Genomic DNA, 19,561 nt, shown 5'->3' on the forward strand with positions numbered 1-19,561 from the left:
TGGAAGTAATTGGAGTGTAAGCTCTTGTGAGCAGGAGTCTAATCTTCTAGATTCCCTGATTTAATGCTGTCTTCAACTGTTGCCTGACTTTACAATGCCGTGGAAAATGTTGCTGCATCAAGTCAGACTGAGGGCTCTTCCACACGAGTATATATCGGCCACCATTTTCACGGGCGGCCGATATACACTACGATCTGATGCATTGGATTCCAATGCATCAGATCACATGGCCATATTCCCCTGACGTAAAAGCGCCCAGCCAGGCCAATATAGCGCCGGGCGGTTTTACGTCGGGCCAAAAAGATAGTCCTGGAACTATCTTTTGGGCCGGAATACATCGGCCGCTGTATGGGCTCCTATGGGAGCCAATGGAAGGGGCTGGAAAAGGGAGGTGGGAGGGAGTTTAGCAGCGGGACTGCTAGACTCCCTCCCTCTTCTCTCCTTCCCTCTGGCTGATTGCAATGGGAGGGGGTGGAGCTAAGTGCCATCCCATCCTGCCTCCTCCCATTGCTGGCTGTGAGCAGGGAATAGGGGCGGTGCCAGCAATAAGAGGAGATGGGGCGGCGCTTAGCTCCGCCCCCTTCCATTGCAATTAGCCGGCGGGGAGGAGAAGAGCCGGGGAGGGAAGGTGCCACGGCATGCCGGCCTCGGCGTATATGCGCCGTCTGAACGGGCGCACAAACGTTAGATTTGTGCGCCTGTTCACGAGTTTTTACTTTTCACATTGTAGCGTATATCGGCCAGCCGTGAAAACGCTCATGTGCAAGAGCCCTCAAAGAAGGAAAGCTATGAAGTGGGGAATGTAGCGGCTGCAGTGGAATTGAGGCCATGGAAATTACTACTCCCATATGCCTGAGACAATGGAAACTAAGAAGCTTCCATATTATATATACAGTCATGAGAAAAAAATAAATACACCCTCTTTGAACTCAATGGTTTTTCGTATCATGACATAAAAAAAAAATCTGGTCCTTTAGGTGGTCTTAAAATGAGCTAACCACAACTCAGATGAACATGGCCAATTGCACTGAGTCATTATTTGTTTTACACAAACTAGGCCAAAATGCAAAAGCAGTGTGTGAAAAACTAAATACACTCTTACTGCTTCTATAGGAATTAACAGGGTAAGTAGCAGACAAGTGCTGCTAATCAACTGCTCTTGATTAACTAATGACTTCTCTAAACGTAAAAATCCTGTCAGTTTGCTGCTCTGGAGTATTCAGGCATGTATCGACATGATGCCAAGGGGAAAAAAAGCAGCAGTCATCTTAGAGAAGCACTTGTTGCTGCTCATCACTCTGGGAAAGAGTATAAGGTTTTATTCAAACATTTTGAAGTTTTATCATTCTAGAGTGAGAAAGATTATTCACAAAAACATTCAAGACCGTTTTCCCAGGATTGAACGTTCCAGAAATTATTTCTCAAGGTCAGACCATGCAGTGCTCAGAGAAACTGCAAAAAAAAACAAGAGCTTCATCTCAGACTCTAAAGGCCTCAGGATGTTCAAGCACATGACCGTATGCCTAGAAAAAGATTGAACAATTATGGCTTGTTTAGAAGGGTTGCCATGAAAAAGTCTTTATTCTAGAAAGAACATGGCAGCATGGCTCAAGTTTGCAAAGTGTCCTCGGGGAAAAAACTACAGGGCTCCTGGAACAATTTACTTTGTACAGATGAGACCAAGGTAGAGATGTTTGGCAAAAAACAAACACAGTATATCCGCACAAACTCCTCATACCAAGTGTCAAGAACAGTGATTTGGGCTTGTTTCACAGCTACAGGACCTGGGCAGCTTGCAGTCATTGAATTGACCATGAACTCCTCTGTATAGCAAAGTATTCTGGAGTCAAATGTGAAGCCATCTATCCAAAAGCTAAAGCTGGGCCAAAACTGGATAATGCAACAGGACAATGATCACCAAAACACTAGCAAATCTATATCAGAATGACTGAAAAAGAAAAGAATCAAGGTGTTGCAAAGTCCAGACTTCAACCCAAGTGAAATACCATGGGACCTTAAGATAGCTGTGCATAAACAAATGCCCTCACCTCTTAATGAACTGGAGCAACACTGAAAAGAAGGGGGAGCTAAAATTCTTCAGAACAATAAGAGACTGATAAAACAATTGAAGTTATTAATGCTAAAGATGGTTCTACGAGCTGTTGAGTAATGGGGTGTACTCAATTTTTCACACACTGCTTCTGCATTTTGGCTTAGTTTTTGTTAAATAATGATATGGTGTAATTTGTCATGTGATTCAACTGAGGTTGTACTTGCCTAATTATAAGACCTTCTAAGGATCAGATTTTTTTGTCTTGATGCATCAAACCATAGACAGCAAGGATCTACTTAGTTTTTCTCATGAGTGTATATTATATTTCTCATGTGTATGTGTATATTATAAATCCCAACAAGGATGCATGGATTGCACTACCACTGCAAGCGAGTGAAGAGCAAGCAGGACAGCTGGACCTCCAGTAGATCAATCACGATATATAAACATATATACACCTCAATGGCAAATGGCAGGCTCAACAGGATTTGCCATTTGAGGAAACTCTTTCACCTCATGACAACACAACAGTACCGCCCCTATCAGTGCAGTGCTGCTAAGACACAATCCTTTGGTTTCTTTAAAGTGTCTCTGGCTCAGGGACTTCCACACGAGCATATATCGGCCGTGGGATCATGGCTGGCTAATATACACTACCCATCTGATGCATTGGTTTCCAATGCATCAGTTCAGATGGGTGTATTCCCGATGTGTAAAAACGGTAAAGATAGCACATATGGTGCACATTCCGGCCCGACATTTTTACGCTGGTCAGAAAAGATAGTCCTGGAGCTACCTTCGACCGGAATACGGCCGGTTCTGCCATAGGCTTCTATGGGAGCCTGTAAGAGCTGCCGGAGAAGGGAGGTGGGAGGGAGTTTAGCAGCATGCTCTATAAAGCTGCCATTTGCTATGTTTTGTAGCCCATATATCCCTATGGAGCCTCCTTATTTATTGCATCGCATAGCACGAAATTATGATTTTCGTGCAATGCGATCCGATTTTAACATTAGAAAGTCCTATTAACTGTCTTGCTATAAAATCGTGCTAGAAAATCATGGGTAGCAGCGGCTCAATGCTACATTTTTCCCAAGAAAAAACATCACTGATGCGACAAAATTGTATGTACATGGCAGTGATATCGCTGTTTCCTGTGTGAAAGAGACCTCAATCTGCTTTGACCCAGTTCTGTATCTATTACCAATAAAATGTGCTCTACAGCCTCTTCCCCCAGTAAGTTGGGATTTGTCTGTTGATGCTGAAGGTAGTCCTCTTCTTCGTGTAGTACTTCTCATTATAGTTAGGTTGCTAGGTCTTGCTAAGCTCACCACTTTCTTGATCTTTTAAATGGAACATGTTCACTTGAGGCACTGGTTAGTTTGTATGGTGAAGGTCTAGTTCAGTGTTTCTCAACGTTTTCAAGCTAAGTGCCGCCTAGTGACAGAATGGTCCATCTGACTATCCCAGAGGGAACAAGAAGTTATAAATGTTAATAAAACTTAAAGGGAACCTACCACGGCACCATCAACTAAGTTATGGTGCTCTTAGTGGATGTGATAGGGAGCCAGGTGATGTTTTTTTTATGCTAACCAGCTCCTGCGATCCAGCGGTGGTCCTTCTCTGAAGTTGGCGCACAACACGAAAATCTGGCTCTTTTCAGAGTCCAATGCGATCTTTCCCAATTATGGTACGGCATGTTTGCCCTCCGTCCCTTGATCCCTTGTGCCATAATCCTTACTACAGATGCAGCCTCCACCCCTTGACCACCCCAGCATGTTAAATAAAGACTATGTTGCCACCTCATGGTTCCTCACAACTATGGAGGTGATAGGAGGGGACTGGGTGGCTGACGAAGTGGTACAGAAGGAGGGTAGGCTTAGGAGCTAGCATGCTGCACATCAGCTCATACTTTAGTCTCCTAGCAAGGAAACATTGCTGAATGTAAGGAATGCAGACTTGTTTTGATGCAGCGTATACCCCATGTGTTACACTTACTGTACCTTGTGAAATACCTGTCTAGTTTTCGGGAACTAACCTTCATCCTCCTTTTGTAGAAGTAACAGCCTAAGAGCCCATTCATGGACAGCTCACATACCTGCTATAGCCAAATGGACTGTTCATGCAGTAGTTTTTTTTACTTGGATAGTTTTTTCAAACACCCATCCACGAATATTGGACCCCACACGGACCAGTGTATATGTGCTGTCCAATGCGAATTGTACCTAATTTTCTCAGACGCAACTCGCATATGGCTGTTTGAATACAGCCCAAGGTATCGTTTCTAGGTAGAGCACCTAGACGGTGTGTAAAGAGACTTATGAGGTCATCAATGCTCCTCTGGAAATATGCAAATGGCAAAATGGAACAATAACTCTGCAGCACCATGTATTGGAAGACCGCATTTCTTTAAATCAATATCAGACTTTTTAACCAAGCCTTATAACAATGACTGGGAATTGTGAGCCAAAGCCAGAATAACCCTTCCTGACCCACATCTATAAGCCCCCAGGCACGAGTCAAGCCAGAAACCTGCTTCACACTGATGAGGGACAATCACCCTCAGGTGTCTGTGCATAGTTATTCTGGCTGGTACTGTTGTATCTTGTCTCCACCACCAAAATGAGTGGAGACCTATCATTGTGCTGTGGGAGGTGTAGAGTATGCCCCGAGCTGCTGATTGGCTGGGCTGTGTGATACCCTCCAGTGTCAGCTGCAAGGGCCTTCCCCAACTGCCTCCCTGCGGTGCCCCCCAGCTAGGAGACTGACAGTGGCCAGCAGACGAGAGCACAGCTGCAAGTGGCTTCCCCGCTGGCCTCCCTGCAATGGCTCGTGGTGAAGAGACTGACGGGGTTCGTCAGCCGGGAGCACAGAATTCTGGGGGACAGTGAGAGAGCGCCAGCCCCATGGAGAGGAGATTGACAGCGGCAAGTGAGGACACTGGAATCACAGAGGGGAGGACAGCACCGGGTAAGAGTGATGGTGCGCAGGTCTGTGATATGGGGGCACAGTGATAGCGGTGCTGGGAGCAGAGGATGAGGGGCGGTGGATGAGCAGAGTCACGCTTACAGCAGCCCAGGGACAACAGGCGGCGGCCTTCGCCATGGGAGACTCACAGCAGCGGTGCTCGGGATGGGAGATGGGAGCCAAGACAGCAGCGTCTTCAGCAGCAGAGATGGGAGTGCTGTTGTGGGCGTTACCAATCCCTCCCCTACAACTCACCCAGGTCAACCCATGTCTCCACCCATTTTTCCAGTGGAGACAAGATACAACAGTACCATTCTGGCGTTGGGTCACAATTCCCAGTCATTGTTATAAGGCTTCGTTAAAAAGTCTGACATTGAATTGCAGGAATGCTGCCTTCTAATAGGTGGTGCTGTTGGAGAGGCATTCTTCTATCTTCCCATTTGAATACAGCCGAAGACCTACTTCTACATCTAGAATCAACTTTTCTTGGCTTTTGTTTGTGTTCAGAATTCTCATGTTCAAGAACCAAGTGAAACCAGCACATGTTGGCCTGTGAGAATTTACAGACAAATAATCCCAAAGCTCAGGAGACACTTGTTTACCTAGCAGCCAGGGGGCACAGGATTCCATGATGCCATCCTTGGCTGATTTCAGGATGGACTCTGGAAGGGGAATGGAATGTCGGACCATGGCTCCATACAGCCCATATTCGGCCATCACGCTGCTTCGGCCCCAGCACTTTTCACGTTTCCTCCACTTTGCACGTCTATTCTGGAACCAAACCTGTTGGAGCAATAATTGGGGTTAGTCCTGTTCTGCTACCTATCCTGCCTCATACACTATGTATTGCTGGGCTGGACAACAGCATCTGCTTTCTATCTGTAGTTCTCTGTGTTTTTCCTCAGGTGTGACCTGGTTGCAGATGTCTCCAGATTCTCTGGGAGAACGTGGCTGCTTCAGTAATTAGTTGCTCCCTGGTCTGAAGCATCAGGATTTCTGTCCTTGCTGAAAAGTGATTGGAAAATCATTTAATTTTTAGTTGAATCAATGCCCCAGAATTATCCAGGGAAATTAAATCCTCTCAGCTCCGAAACCCAGCATTGACCCTTGCTAATTAATACTGCACTTATTCCTCAATCTCCAGCAATTCCCCAACAAAATACTTCCTCCCATTTAACTAATTACTTGAGGAAAGTGAGGGGGGGCTGGTGTCTTGGAGGACTCCAGATTATGATTAGGTCATTAGCACATTAACGAGATGCACAGATATTTCACTCAGTGACAACAAGAGATTTCAATCAGCCACTTGAAATGAAAGTGATTGCGGGAACTCTGTGATAATGCAGAGTCCCAGGGGCAGCTGGCTGGGATCAGATTGATGTATTCAGGTTCTTCCTAGTAGTCCCCAACTGTCACGGGCATCCTAATTATGCATTACAGAAACATCCTCTATAGCCATTTATCTTCCACTATTCTACTAGTAGGTAAAACCATTGAATATACAATTTTCCAATCCCAAGCTGCTATATTATTATTTTTCATCTATGCCCCACCCATGTTGTATGACCCACCATACCTACCCGATCTCTACATAATCCTTGCATGATAAGCACTCAGCAGGGGTTAAGCTCAATGACTATGCCTGTGCGTGTATTGTCCATGTATGTCTATGTTCTACAAAATCATCCGGCACATCATCAGACTGCTGAAGTGTGACCCTTTTGAGGACATGCCAATTTTCATTTTCTTACTTTTGCGTTTTCCTCCCTGTTTTCAAAAAATCATAACTTTTTTATGTTTCTGTCAACATAGCCATATGAGGGCTTGTTTGTTTTGGTATAAGTTGTATTTTTCAATGGCCGCATTAAAAAAAAAACATATAATGTACTGAAAAATGTTTTTAAAAGTTTCTAAATGGGGGGGGAATGGAAAAAAGTGCCATATTCTTAGGAGGGTGTTTTACGGCATACATGGTGCAGCAAAAATGACATGTTAAATTTAATATCGGTGTAATCATACTGACCCAGAGAATACATTTATTTAGCTGTTTTGTTGTACTACTTTTTAAGAAATAAAATCTTTATAAAGAAAAATCCTTTCTTTCGACATCTTCTGATCACCATAGCTTTTTTTTTTATTATGGGCGTGGGGTGATCAAAAAAGTACAATTCTGGTGTATGTGTATTTTAACTGTCTTTTAGTCCTCCTGAAACTTTCGATACTTTGATTGCTTACACAATATATTGCAATACTTCAATATTGCAGTATATTGTATTAGAGCAGGTATTCGAAGAAGCAAACATCCATGGCAGTCTTGGGGGCTGTCACAGCCTGCCATGACAAGGGAGCGAGTGCCCAGGATATCCTCGCAGATGAGCTGTTTGGATGTCAGAGGGAGCTTCCTCCCTCTTACACACTGCTGTCAACAGCATGTAAATGGTTAAATGCTGCAATCAAAGTTATCTCCGTTTGCTGCTGGGTGTCATTTGTCAAAGACAGCTGTGCGTATGGACTTGGCTCAATACAAACCTTGTGCCCATCAGACATATGTTAAATGTCATCAAGGGGTTAAAAACCGTAGATTTATTTTTTATCCATGCATTTCACATCATCCCTATCAATGGCACCCCAGGCAGCTGCCTACTTCTGCTACCCTATTTCCCAACGCTGCAGCATGGCAACACTTCATTTTTATACTCCCTGGCTTGTCGCACTTCAAACATAACATAAAACCACCTGCTTAATATTGTGAAGGCCCCCCTTATTCCCTAATGTAGCATTGACCCATTGGGACATGGACCACACAAGACCTCTGCCGGTGTCCTGTGATATTTGGCATCGGTTTGTAGCATAAAGACATTGGCAACAGACCCTTTAAAGAACTGTAAATAGAGAGGTTGGATTAAATCCACATCTATGACCATTTGGCATCTATAACCCTGGCGCAGGTTCACAAATTTTTCATCTTTGGATCACTTTTTGTTAAGTACCAACCAGCGCATACTGGGAAACCCCACAAGACTTGCCATTTTGTAGATGGTCTAACTCCTCAAACTTTGTCTCTTTTCAAAGTCAGGCCCTGCTTCCCACATAAATTCAAGAACTGAATGCTCACTTCACTTGCCAGTAGTTTTGAAGTTATGGCTGACCGCTGTATGTATCCTAGAACATATAGGGTTATTACATTTAATTGGCGCCAGTGCTGGTAATGTTACCTGTATCCTGTCTTCTGGCAGCTCTGTCTTCATAGCCAGCATCTCGCGAGCATAGACATCTGGGTAATGTGCCTCATTGAATGCTTTCTCCAACTCTTCCAGCTGATAGGAGGTGAAGATTGTCCTAGAAATAAATAGTAGGTGAATGTGTGGTAAAAAAAACAATGTCATTGAGTCTCAGGTGTTTCATAATGAAGGTAATGCGTGATAACATGTGAATCACTGCACGCTTGAACAGGATCAGGAATCTGTAGTGAAGATTTGAAATTTTTAGTAAACTGGGCAATGCTTTTTAAGCCCAAAATAGGACATTCATCCGGCCTTCCTACAGAATCAGAGACAAGTGGAGAAGATTTTAAAACCCACAGGTAAAACCAGTAGGGGACGTCACTAAGACATGTGACCCATGTCACATGATACAGTAAAGTCACCGATTAAAAAAAAAAAAGTTATAAACTAATACAAAGAATAAATTAGGACATAATAAAACCAAAAACCTAACCATTGCGAAAATCAAAAGAAAAAAATAACTGGCATTAAAAAAGAGCTGAGAACACTGGTACTTGCTGTACTACCGAAACATTAGCATTGAACGCCTCACTACTTATCCCTGATCCGGTTCAAGCATACTGCGGTCCCCTTTTTATCACTGCATTTCCTTGACATCTTGCGGAGGTTTCTGCTGGCCATAGTGGGAAGCCTGCAGCTACTCAACATGCTTACTTGGGTTTTCTGCCTTTACACAATCTTATAAGGCACCTGGGCCAAATCTGGCCGGCCACCTCATTTTATGTTGCCCGCCCACCGTGCAGCGACCTAACAGGCGTTCTACTCATTCAGCTTGCAGCTCCGATCCAGCAGTAGCATTGCAGAATCTGACCGCTGACCTTCCTCGGTGTCTACGTGCGTCATTCTGTAGGCAGCACAGACACAGTGGTCACAGACTCAGAAGTGGCTGCCGGACTGGAGCTGCAGGCTCGGTGAGTGGAATGTCTCTAGAGATGCTGCCCAGCCAGAGCCCAATAGGATGGTTGCTATTACTAATGGGACTACTATGGGGAACACTTTTACTATTGAAGCCACCATGGGTGGGCACTATTAATACTGGGGTCTCTAGTGGTGGGGGGAGGGGGGTAACTATTAACACACAGTCTTAAAATTCCAATCAGCCTTTTGAAAGCAACCATAAGGCCTCATGTTCAGGGGTGGGGCGGATTCTGCATGTGGGAGCCCAAAGCGGAATCTGACCCTGCCCGCGGCTGGCGACCAGATGTTCCTGTCCGGGTGTTCTATTTTCTATAATGCGCAGTTCCCTTTATTTTTTTTTAAACTCCCGCTTTCCAGTGGAATCCGCCCCTCGTCCGCATGGAGTCTGCACTAAAATGGAGCATGCTGCAATTTGTTTTCTGGACCCAAGGATTCGCAAAACAAATCCGCATGCTGTAATTTAAGTGCGGACGCCCCTTGCTCCCCTATAGATTGATGGAATTGTGGATCCCGCAAATCAAATCTGCCCGTAGACATTGGGCCTAAGGCTCAGGTGGCCCTCAGTAAAAAGTGTCGTGGGTTCTGTTTGGAACTTCTGTCGCTGATTTCCACTAGAAAAGAGGATGAAATGGCCAAGAAGCTGCATTATTTTGACCTGCAAATTCCAGCAAAATGCCGAACTGCTGGTCGGAAATCAAACAGACCCCATTATAGTCAATGGGGGTCCATTCAGTTCCATTATATGGTGGAACTATTCAACCAGTGGGTGCTGTTTTCCTGCTCCCCGAATCCTAAGATACAATTATTTCTATTATTTCACAACTAATCCTCCTATGATTTGTGCCCCTCTGCACCATGGAGTGCTTTTTTCTGGTAAATTACAGGTTTTAAGTAATTACCTTAAAGGAGATGTCCCGCGCCGAAACGGGTTTTTTTTTTTTTAAACCCCCCCCCCGTTCGGCGCGAGACAACCCCGATGCAGGGGTTAAAAAAACCACCCGCACAGCGCTTACCTGAATCCCGGCGGTCCGGTGACTTCAATACTTACCGCTGAAGATGGCCGCCGGGATCCTCTATCTTCGTGGACCGCAGCTCTTCTGTGCGGTCCACTGCCGATTCCAGCCTCCTGATTGGCTGGAATCGGCACGTGACGGGGCGGAGCTACACGGAGCTACACGGAGCCCCATAGAGAACAGCAGAAGACCCGGACTGCGCAAGCGCGGCTAATTTGGCCATCGGAGGCCAAAAATTAGTCGGCACCATGGAGACCAGGACGCTAGCAACGGAGCAGGTAAGTAAAAAACTTTTTATAACTTCTGTATGGCTCATAATTAATGCACAATGTATATTACAAAGTGCATTATTATGGCCATACAGAAGTGTATAACCCCACTTGCTGCCTCGGGACATCTCCTTTAACTATCTACAAAAATGTATGTCATCACCCACATTATGCTCTCGGGGGTGCAGGTGTCCCTCACTACTCCAAGGGAATAAAACAAACTAAATAGAACTGCCTCAAGTACAGCTAACGCTCCTCCTCTTTAGAGGCACAGTAGGGGCACTAGTTACCTGTGTCTCCTCTTCTTGCGTTTTTTGTTTTGACTCAGGGATTTTTGAAGTTTCCGATCAGTAGATGAAATTTCTTCTGAGTCTGTAAAAAATCAGGAAAGAAAAAGCAGGAATAGATTATTAAAGGACGGAGCTGTTGTGATGTGCAGTATAACGCCAGCATGAAAATGGTTACGGAGTGCTGTAATCACCAAAGTAACAAGAAAGGGCCAAATAGCAATAAGATGATCTGTAATAGGAGGAATCTCATCATTGTCTCCTGCTAGCAACATATGCATATTTCACCAATCATTCCTTTTTTTTAAATACCAAGAATGGCTTCACACAAGCGTAAGTGTATTTGCGTGTGCCTGAGCGCTGCTTTTTTGCAGAATGAACAATACTTTTTTGCTTGTGCATTAACATACTTTACTGTACTGTTTGCGTCCGCAAGACGTTTATTTACACGTGGCTAACAAAGACGCACCCATGGAAATGGAATTAGTCTTAATGAGTTCCAGATGTATTCTCTCTTCTTCCAGCGGAATTACGCAGTGTTTCACGCATCTCCATGTGTATTGCGTGTGCATTTGTGAACCTCCCTTTGTTTTCAATGGGGATCTTTGGTGCGCAAATATGAAGAAAAAATGTTTGGCGTGACTGAAAATACAGTTTTTCCCCGATAATAAGACCGACCCCGATTTTCAGGGGGGAAGGGTCTTGAACTATAAGCCCCCCCCCCCCCCCCCCCCCCAAAAAAAATAAGCCCTGGCTAGGCTACATGTAAAAAAATACTCACCTACCGCGACATCATTGAATGGCTGTGATTGGTTAGTCCAGCGCCGGCTTTCATTGGCTGACGCGGCGCTGTATTTTCCAATCAGAGCATTAGCTTGCTGGAGGTGGGTTAGTCAAGCCCCGCTTCCAGGAAGAACTGCTCTGTCGGCTAATGGGAGGACGCGGCAGCCTGCAGCAGCGATGGAGGCCGGCACAAGGACCAGAACGCTGGCCGTAGGTATTATAAGCACCCCACCCCAAAAATAAGACACTGTGCCTCTTTTGAGGCAAAAATTAATATAAGGCAGTGTCTTATTTTCTGGGAAACACGGTACCAGGAGCATAGCTAAAGCTTTGTCCTGGTACAAAACGTTCAGCTTTGGCCCTTTTCTTAATGGCTGTTCGCTATGGTCCACCTAAAACGTTGTGCTGCATTGCTGGGTCTCTTAAGTGGCCCATTGAGGCAGCTCTAGCAGTGAGGGATGTTGTGAGGGCACAAGCTCCAAAATACATGCATCACCCCATCCCTATTCCGCCAAATGAGAAAAAAAAATTAAGCGTAGAGTTATATATTAGAAAACTACAGCGGCTTAGCTCTAGTGTACAGTACCTGTAAATTACACAGTCACCATATAACAGTTATGCAGTAATAGTGCAGTGCAGTTAGAGGAGATTGTCAAAAATTAGAGATAAGCGAGTATACTCGCTAAGGCACATTACTCGAGCAAGTAGTGCCTTAGCCAAGTATCTCCCCGCTCGTCTCTAAAGATTTGGGGGGCGGGGAAGAGCGGGGAGGAACGGAGGGGAGATCTCTCTCCACCCCCCACCCCCCCCCCCCCCCCCCCGCTCCCCGCTGCAACTCACCTGTCACCCGCGCTGGCCCCCGAATCTTTAGAGACGAGCGGGGAGATACTCGGCTAAGGCACTACTCGCTCGAGTAATGTGCCTTAGCGAGTATACTCGCTCATCTCTATCAAAAATCGTTCCAATAACAGATGGTGCACAGTCAAGCACATTCTAGCAGAATACAACGCTGTTGCTCCAACTAACGTGTTAGAATGCACAACTCAACATTCCATGGCATAAATAGGCTATAACTGCAGATGATCAGCTCGAGTGTCACTGCTATCTGAGGCCAGTTTCACACGAGTGAGAAAATCGTGCGATTTTTCACACAATGCGAGAGTGAGTGACAGCACAGAATTATACAAACAATGATTTTCAATCGTTTCCTTTACATTTGCGATGTTTTCACTCGTGATGTTGTAAGAAAAAATGTTCTATCTTTTTGCAACATTGCCCATTGTTTTCAATGGGCCCTGATCAGCGCAAGAGACAAGGTTAATCCAAGTCAAGTTCCTGCACACTCCAACATGCTTGTCTACCATGGGCCTAATTCCCAATGCATATTTGTACTATATTATATGAGAATACCTAATAAATGTATCTTTAAAAAAGAAAAAAAAAACATATTTCCTCTTTAAGGGCAACATTTCCGCATCAAAAATAGTTAAAATCTGCTCGTTGGTGTGTACCTGCGGCTGATTTCAGCAGATACAGTTCTCTCCTCACCTCCCAATTCATCGTGCTAACAGCGCAGCCTTTCACCTGGTATCCGGCGGTCTATAGTGAGCGCTGCAAGGATAATCAGATGGTTTTTTTTCAGTTTTACAAAAACGTTCCCTGTGCAGCAGCGTAATAAACTGTCATATACTCACCTTTAACTGTCATGTTTTCCCCTGTGACATCAAGTGCCCAAGCTGCAGTAGCCTGTTTATGGGACGTCACACGCTGCTGCAGCCAATGAAAGAGCTTAATGCTCAATCGCTAAGCTCAGTCATTGGCTGCAGCATTCTGTGACATTCTGTACACAGGCTACTACAGCCTGTAAACGAACACGCGGCACACAGGTCTGAGCAACAGTGAGGGAGATGCAGGGAGAGTTGAGTATGTGCATGTGCATTACTTACCTGAGGAAGAGAAGGCAACAGAATGTACCATAGGTACAAGGCATGCTGGTGTGATGCTCTGGGCAATGTTCTGTTGGGAAATGTGGCATGGCATTCATGTGGATGGTACTTCAGCACAAACCATCTACCTAAACAATGTTGCAAACCAAATACGCTTCGTCATGACAACAGTATTCCCTAATGGCATTAGCTCGGGAGTATCAAACACATCACCCGTGGGCCATATATCATTTCTTTTCTCCCACCTGTGCATGATACTACTCCTGTTTGAGTCTTGGACTCAAGGAACAATCGTACTATCCACAGGTGGACAAAGTAGAAATGATATTTGGTTGAGTTTAACACATAAGCATTAGCCTCTTTCAGCAAGATAATGTGCTCAGCCACACTGCAAAAATTCTTCAAAAAGGCTGGGTTCACACAGGGCGGATTTGCCACGGAAATTCCGTCTGGAATTTCGCCGCGGCAAATCCGCCTGCGGCCGCTAATTCTGGGATTAGCCAGCCATGTGGACGAGATTTCTCAGAAATCTCGTCCACACGGAACGGCAAATCCGCTGCGTCAAAGCCGGCAGCATCATGTACATTTTTTTTCTTCTTCCGCTGCTGCCGCGCTCTCCTCTATGGTAGTGCCAGCCACAGCGGAAGAGTGAGCGTCCAGGCCGCTTCAAAACCCGTGGCTAAGTGCCGCAGGTTTTGAAGTAGCGCTTCTCCAGGCGGAAATCTCACGTTTTTTCGCTGCAGCCAAACTGCGAGATTTCCGCTGGCATTCCGGTGTGTGTGAACCCATGCAAATGGTTTGAAGAGTAGACAAAGTTCAAGGTGTCACTTAGATCCCCAAATTCCCCAACTCTCAATCCAATTAAGTATCAATGGGATGTGCTGGAAAACAAGACCATTCCATGAAGGCATCATCTCACTACTTACAGGACAAAAAAGATTTACCGCTAGTGTCTTAATGCCCAATACTAAGGGATACTTTCAGTGGTCTTGTGGAGTTGATGCCTTGATGGCAGAGTTCTTTTGGCAGCACGAGGGGGCATATATATTATTAGGCATGATGGCTGATTGGTGTATATGTTAAACTATGATGATGTGCTTGGGATGTAGGCACAGTATTCGTCAATGCCATAATGTCATGTCACAATGGCTGACAATAAGAATACAGGTTTCTTGGCTGTCAGTTAGGAAGAGGTGGCAGTCTTAGCCCAAGAGGAGCCTGGCAATTACCTGTGCATTGGGATCCTGGAACACTATGCCACCATGCTTATAGGAGGAAGAGAGAGAAAAGCTGCTAATAGTGGTTTGAAGTCAAGGAAAAGTGGTTGACTTTTTCATCTTAGAAGCATCAATTGGCTAGTGATGGGAGCTGCTCGTTCATCTCAAGAGAATTAGGATGAAGGCTACAATGAATGACAAGGGGCCTGTGAAAACTTTGTGGATCCCCTGGTGTGTTCATGGGAGACCCACAAAGTCAGAGGTGTCACCATGATATTCATCTAGCAAGGCCTGGAAAACGTCGTTGAGAGCAGACAGTAAGCTGACCTAGACAATTGTTGCCATTTGTGAGTACCGGGTTAGGAAAGTATAGCTGTGGAAAGGGTCCGCTTAGTGGGCACTGCGCAAGCGGTCTCTGAAGCAGTGTGGACTGAGTGTGCTGTTAGCCTGGAGAGCCCTCAGTTCTGGTCAATATGCTGGGATTGTGAGAGATATTAGCCCAGAATGGAGCCAAAGTGAGTTGGGAAGTGTTCGACTGAAACCTGGGAGAGACTACAACTGAGTCTATAAGTGGCCGTATGAGTCTTCAACCAGGGAAGGACTGCTGATCAGTGTGTAGTGGGGGGTTAGCTGCCCTGTGGCCTGACTGATTCGGTCTGGTGGTGTAATGGGCTGAACTTAAGTGCTAGCCTGGAAGAAGCAGTGACCCTCTGTTGTCTTTGTCATTCTAGAGAGTGACAAAAAGGCAACACCGAACCAAAAACCCTGATAATCTAACAGTAATCAGTCTGAGTTATCATTGTAGTGTACAGAAGACCATTCTGGAAAATTCGGGCATTCCATGCCATAAATGTGACCAGCAACCACTACCTAAAATACAGTATATAGCAACCACCAAACTTACGGTGCCCTATTATATGAATTGTAACCAACAAGCTGTGGTGCTACTATACCATTAAGAAAGAAAAAGTAAAAAGCTTCTGCTTTAACCAAGTTTCATCCGTAACTGATTTTCTACCAGGGATTTTTAACATTTTGTGCCTCTGGTAGCCAGGACTTAATTTTCTCATTTTTGACATGTACAAATATAACCTAAACTTCAAAATAAAAAAAATCATACCTTTATATTTTCTGCAATTAGATACCTGACACATTGTCAAAATACTACTTAGTACTTTATATGGGCAACACTGTCCATACGTAATACATTGCCTATAGGTGGCGTTTTCATATGCAACCCTGCTATGAAACAGAGTGGGGTATTTTTTTAAAAATGAGTTGCGCTGCACATGATCACGTGCGTGCGATATGCGGGCATGCACAGTGCATTCGCTGCCATATGCGGTCTCTGCTGGCGGACCCAGTATTTACAAATACCAATAAAACACTACGAGGAGATCTGCAGCATTTTACCAATCCAGTCGTGGACATGAGGCCTTAGGTCTATGGTCACATGCACATATCCCGATGAAGTCACCAGAACTAGAAAGGCCAAAAATCTGGATTTAACTTGGAAATCTTAAAAGAGTTACAACCTAAAAATACATGAATTATACACCCCGAAAACCTATATATTTCCTGAAAGGATACAACTTAATTATTGCAGTTGTCTTGATGCACTGTTGCCTGCCATGTCCACCTTTACTTGACAAACAGGATTTTTTAAAATGCATTAACTAGAGATGAGCGAGCGTACTCGCTAAGGCAAACTGCTCGAGCGAGTAGTGCCTTATTCGAGTACCTGCCCGATCGTCTCTAAAGATTCTGGTTCCGGCGCGGGTGAGCGGTGAGTTGCGGGAGTGAGCAGGGGGAGCCCGAGGGAGAGAGTGAGAGAGAGATTCCCCCCCCCCCCCATTCCTCCCCGCTCTCCCCCGCTGCTCCCCGCCCCCTGCCGGCAGCCAAATCTTTAGAGACAAGCGGGCAGGTACTCGAATAAGGCACTACTCGCTCGAGTAGTTTGCCTTAGCGAGTATGCTCGCTCATCTCTAGCATTAACCCTTAGTGACCATGCATATGCCTTTTTACAGCGGTCATTAATGGGCTTTACACTGATGCATACATCTTTTTACAGCGTCGCATCAGAATACTGGTACAGGTTCTCGGAGATCATAGGTGACAGCCCGGCACCTGTTCTAACCATGGGGATTGTAGAAACTGCTGTTTCACCCTCTACATGTTACAGTCAATGCGAATGGGGTATGTGATCACAGGGTTCCAATAGGCTGCTATCTACAGTGGCTTATGAAGCTCACCCTGCAACTGAGCCTTATAGATTAATATAGTACAGTAGTGTATTATACCAATGATTAAAAGTGATGACCTTCAAGTCCCATGGTGGGATAAATATAAAACGTGGAAAAAGTGTAAAAAAATTATATTAAAATAAAAAAGTGAAAACCCCACCTTTCCCTCTTTAGGGTAAATGCACACGAGCGGAAATTCTGCGGCGGGATTTCCCGCAGAATTTCCACCTGTGCACGCTGCTATAGGATTGCATTAGATAATGCAATCCTATGCAGACAGCCATGATTTGACCGCGTGAAAACTTGCGCGGTAAACAAATCATGGCAAGTCCTATTTCTGTGTGAGCCTCGCAGAGGCCTGCACAGAAACGTCACCTCTGACGCGCTGGCTCTGCTCTGCGCATGTGCCGGCTGGGCAGCATTCTTGCAGCTGGATCCGACACAGGTGTCAGCATGAGGCCTTACCATGTGAAAAAAAAAAGGAAAAAAAAATCACAAATCTAGCTTATAAAGCTCTGCCAATGAAAAAATAAAAATGCTATGGCTCTTGAATGTGGCGACAAAAACAAATCTTAAAAAAACAAGTGTTTTCAGTGTACTAAAGTAGCAAGACATAAAAAAAACTGTATAAACTTTTTGTTTTTGCCGGAATCATGCCGACACAGAGAATAATGTTACCACATTATTTATACAGCATGCTGAACACCATAAAAAGAAAATAGAAAAAAACAGTGGTGGAATTTCTTTTTTCTTCCCAGACCCACTTTCCCCCAAAAATTCATAAACCCTGATATGCCTATGGCAACAGAAAAATAAAAAAGTTATGGCTCTAGAAATACAACAATAAAAAAACTGAAAAATTGGTTGGTCATCAAGCATAAAATAGACCAATCACTAAGGGGTTAAAAGAGACATTTATGTGTATCACTGACACTTGAACACAATTCATTACAAAATGTCCCTTCAAACTTTCTGAAAACAAATTCTAAGTAAAAAAAAAAAGATAGAAAATAAAGATTATTATTATTTCACTCTTTTAGGTCTCATATCCGTGGCAAAATTGAATTGCGGAATCCCCGCAGGTCACCCGCAGTTCAATATGCTCATAGACAATCATTGGGCATCCGCAGGTAATTAAATACCTGCGGATGTCATTTTATTCCGGCGTGCGGATCGCACATGTGGGATAAGAATCGCAGCATGCTCCACTTTCTGTAGATTCCCCCACAGACTGCTTCCATTGAAGTAAATGGAAGCTGTCCGATCTGCGGTACACCTGCAGCTGACACTGCAGACGTGCCGTGGATCTGGGGGAAAGCAGGAGATTTGAAGAGAAAAAAATGCCCTGTACATGCGGGCGGCGCACCTGCACACTCTGCAGTGCAGAAGAAAAGAGGATCCGTCCAGGATGGAAAGACCTGCACCACATCCGGGCAGGTGAGGAAATGTCCATGGCTGCGGGCACAGGTGGAATCTAAAACCAGAGCTGAAACACATAATTGATATTCTTTGTTCAACATAATCTGCCGTTAATTTTAGGCAGCGCTACCAGACAATATAGCAGATTGTATTGAGGAAGGGTAAAACAGTCTAACAGAGGAGAACTGAGAACAATAGGTACAGTATGCTGCCTCTATATGCCTCTCATGTCTGTCAGTTACTGATAACTGCCTCTACCATACTGTATTTGGTGTCCGACCAACAATCAAGGCTGGATGTGTTTTTTTTTTTGGTTTTTTTTAATAGAAGTTAAAGGGACCCTCTCTGGTCCTGGAGAAACAAAGATGGCTGCACTGCTTCTATGACTACCTGATGCACATTATGTAGTCTAAGACACTACACAATACTCTGACTGGCCACTGCTGTTTACCATGTAGTGTCTTATACTATTGATGCATACTAATGTACAGTGTGCATCAGGTAGTCAAAGAAGCTGTACCACCGTCTTTGTATAGGACCAGAGGCTCACATTTTAAACATTAGCACTACTGATGAGGGAGTGACAGATGAGATGGCTGAAAAGCCTGGAGTGCAAGAGTGGAACATACATCTATTACAGGACATACAGTTGTTAGAATATAGAATAGAGTTCTCTCATGTGTCCAACTTAATTTACAATGATCTTTGGAGAAAGAACAAGAGACATCAAGTATGTGAAGTTACTGCTGTGCTCTTTCTAAAGAGCCTAGTCCAGTTTAACTTTAGTTATAGTGTGAGCAGACAAAGAGAGCATAGTGATCTATCATAGTGGACCACCTTTTTGAACTTAACAAATCATGACAAAGTTTAATGAATAATTATGTGACTCGTTGCCCACACCATCCTAGTAAAGGACTGAGGACACAATGACCAAATATGGTCTCTAGGGATGTCCAAATCCCCCACTACCAAGAATAGCTCAGTCAGGTCTGTGCTACTTTAAAAGTTTCAGACTTAAAGGGGTTGTCTCGCGAAAGCAAGTGGGGTTAAGCACTTCTGTATGGCCATATTAATGCACTTTGTAATATATATCGTGCATTAAATATGAGCCATACAGAAGTTATTCACTTACCTTCCCTGCGCTGGCGTCCCTGTCTCCATGGCT

The 19,561-nt window shown here is 44.6% G+C and overlaps 1 protein-coding gene across 1 annotated transcript in view; it reads right to left on the bottom strand.

The window, feature by feature from the left end:
- Positions 1–19,561, bottom strand: part of VSX2 (visual system homeobox 2) — a 57,575-nt gene that overhangs the window by 807 nt on the left and 37,207 nt on the right. The window contains exons 2-4 of the mRNA XM_066607682.1: positions 10,792–10,873; positions 8,233–8,356; positions 5,620–5,800 (exon numbers count right to left, since the gene is read on the bottom strand). Of these exons, the coding sequence (XP_066463779.1) occupies positions 5,620–5,800; positions 8,233–8,356; positions 10,792–10,873 (387 nt within the window). The remainder of the gene's footprint in view (positions 1–5,619; positions 5,801–8,232; positions 8,357–10,791; positions 10,874–19,561) is intronic.

This window comes from Eleutherodactylus coqui, chromosome 6 (genome assembly GCF_035609145.1).
Source record: "Eleutherodactylus coqui strain aEleCoq1 chromosome 6, aEleCoq1.hap1, whole genome shotgun sequence".
In the NCBI taxonomy this organism is placed as follows: domain Eukaryota; kingdom Metazoa; phylum Chordata; class Amphibia; order Anura; family Eleutherodactylidae; genus Eleutherodactylus; species Eleutherodactylus coqui.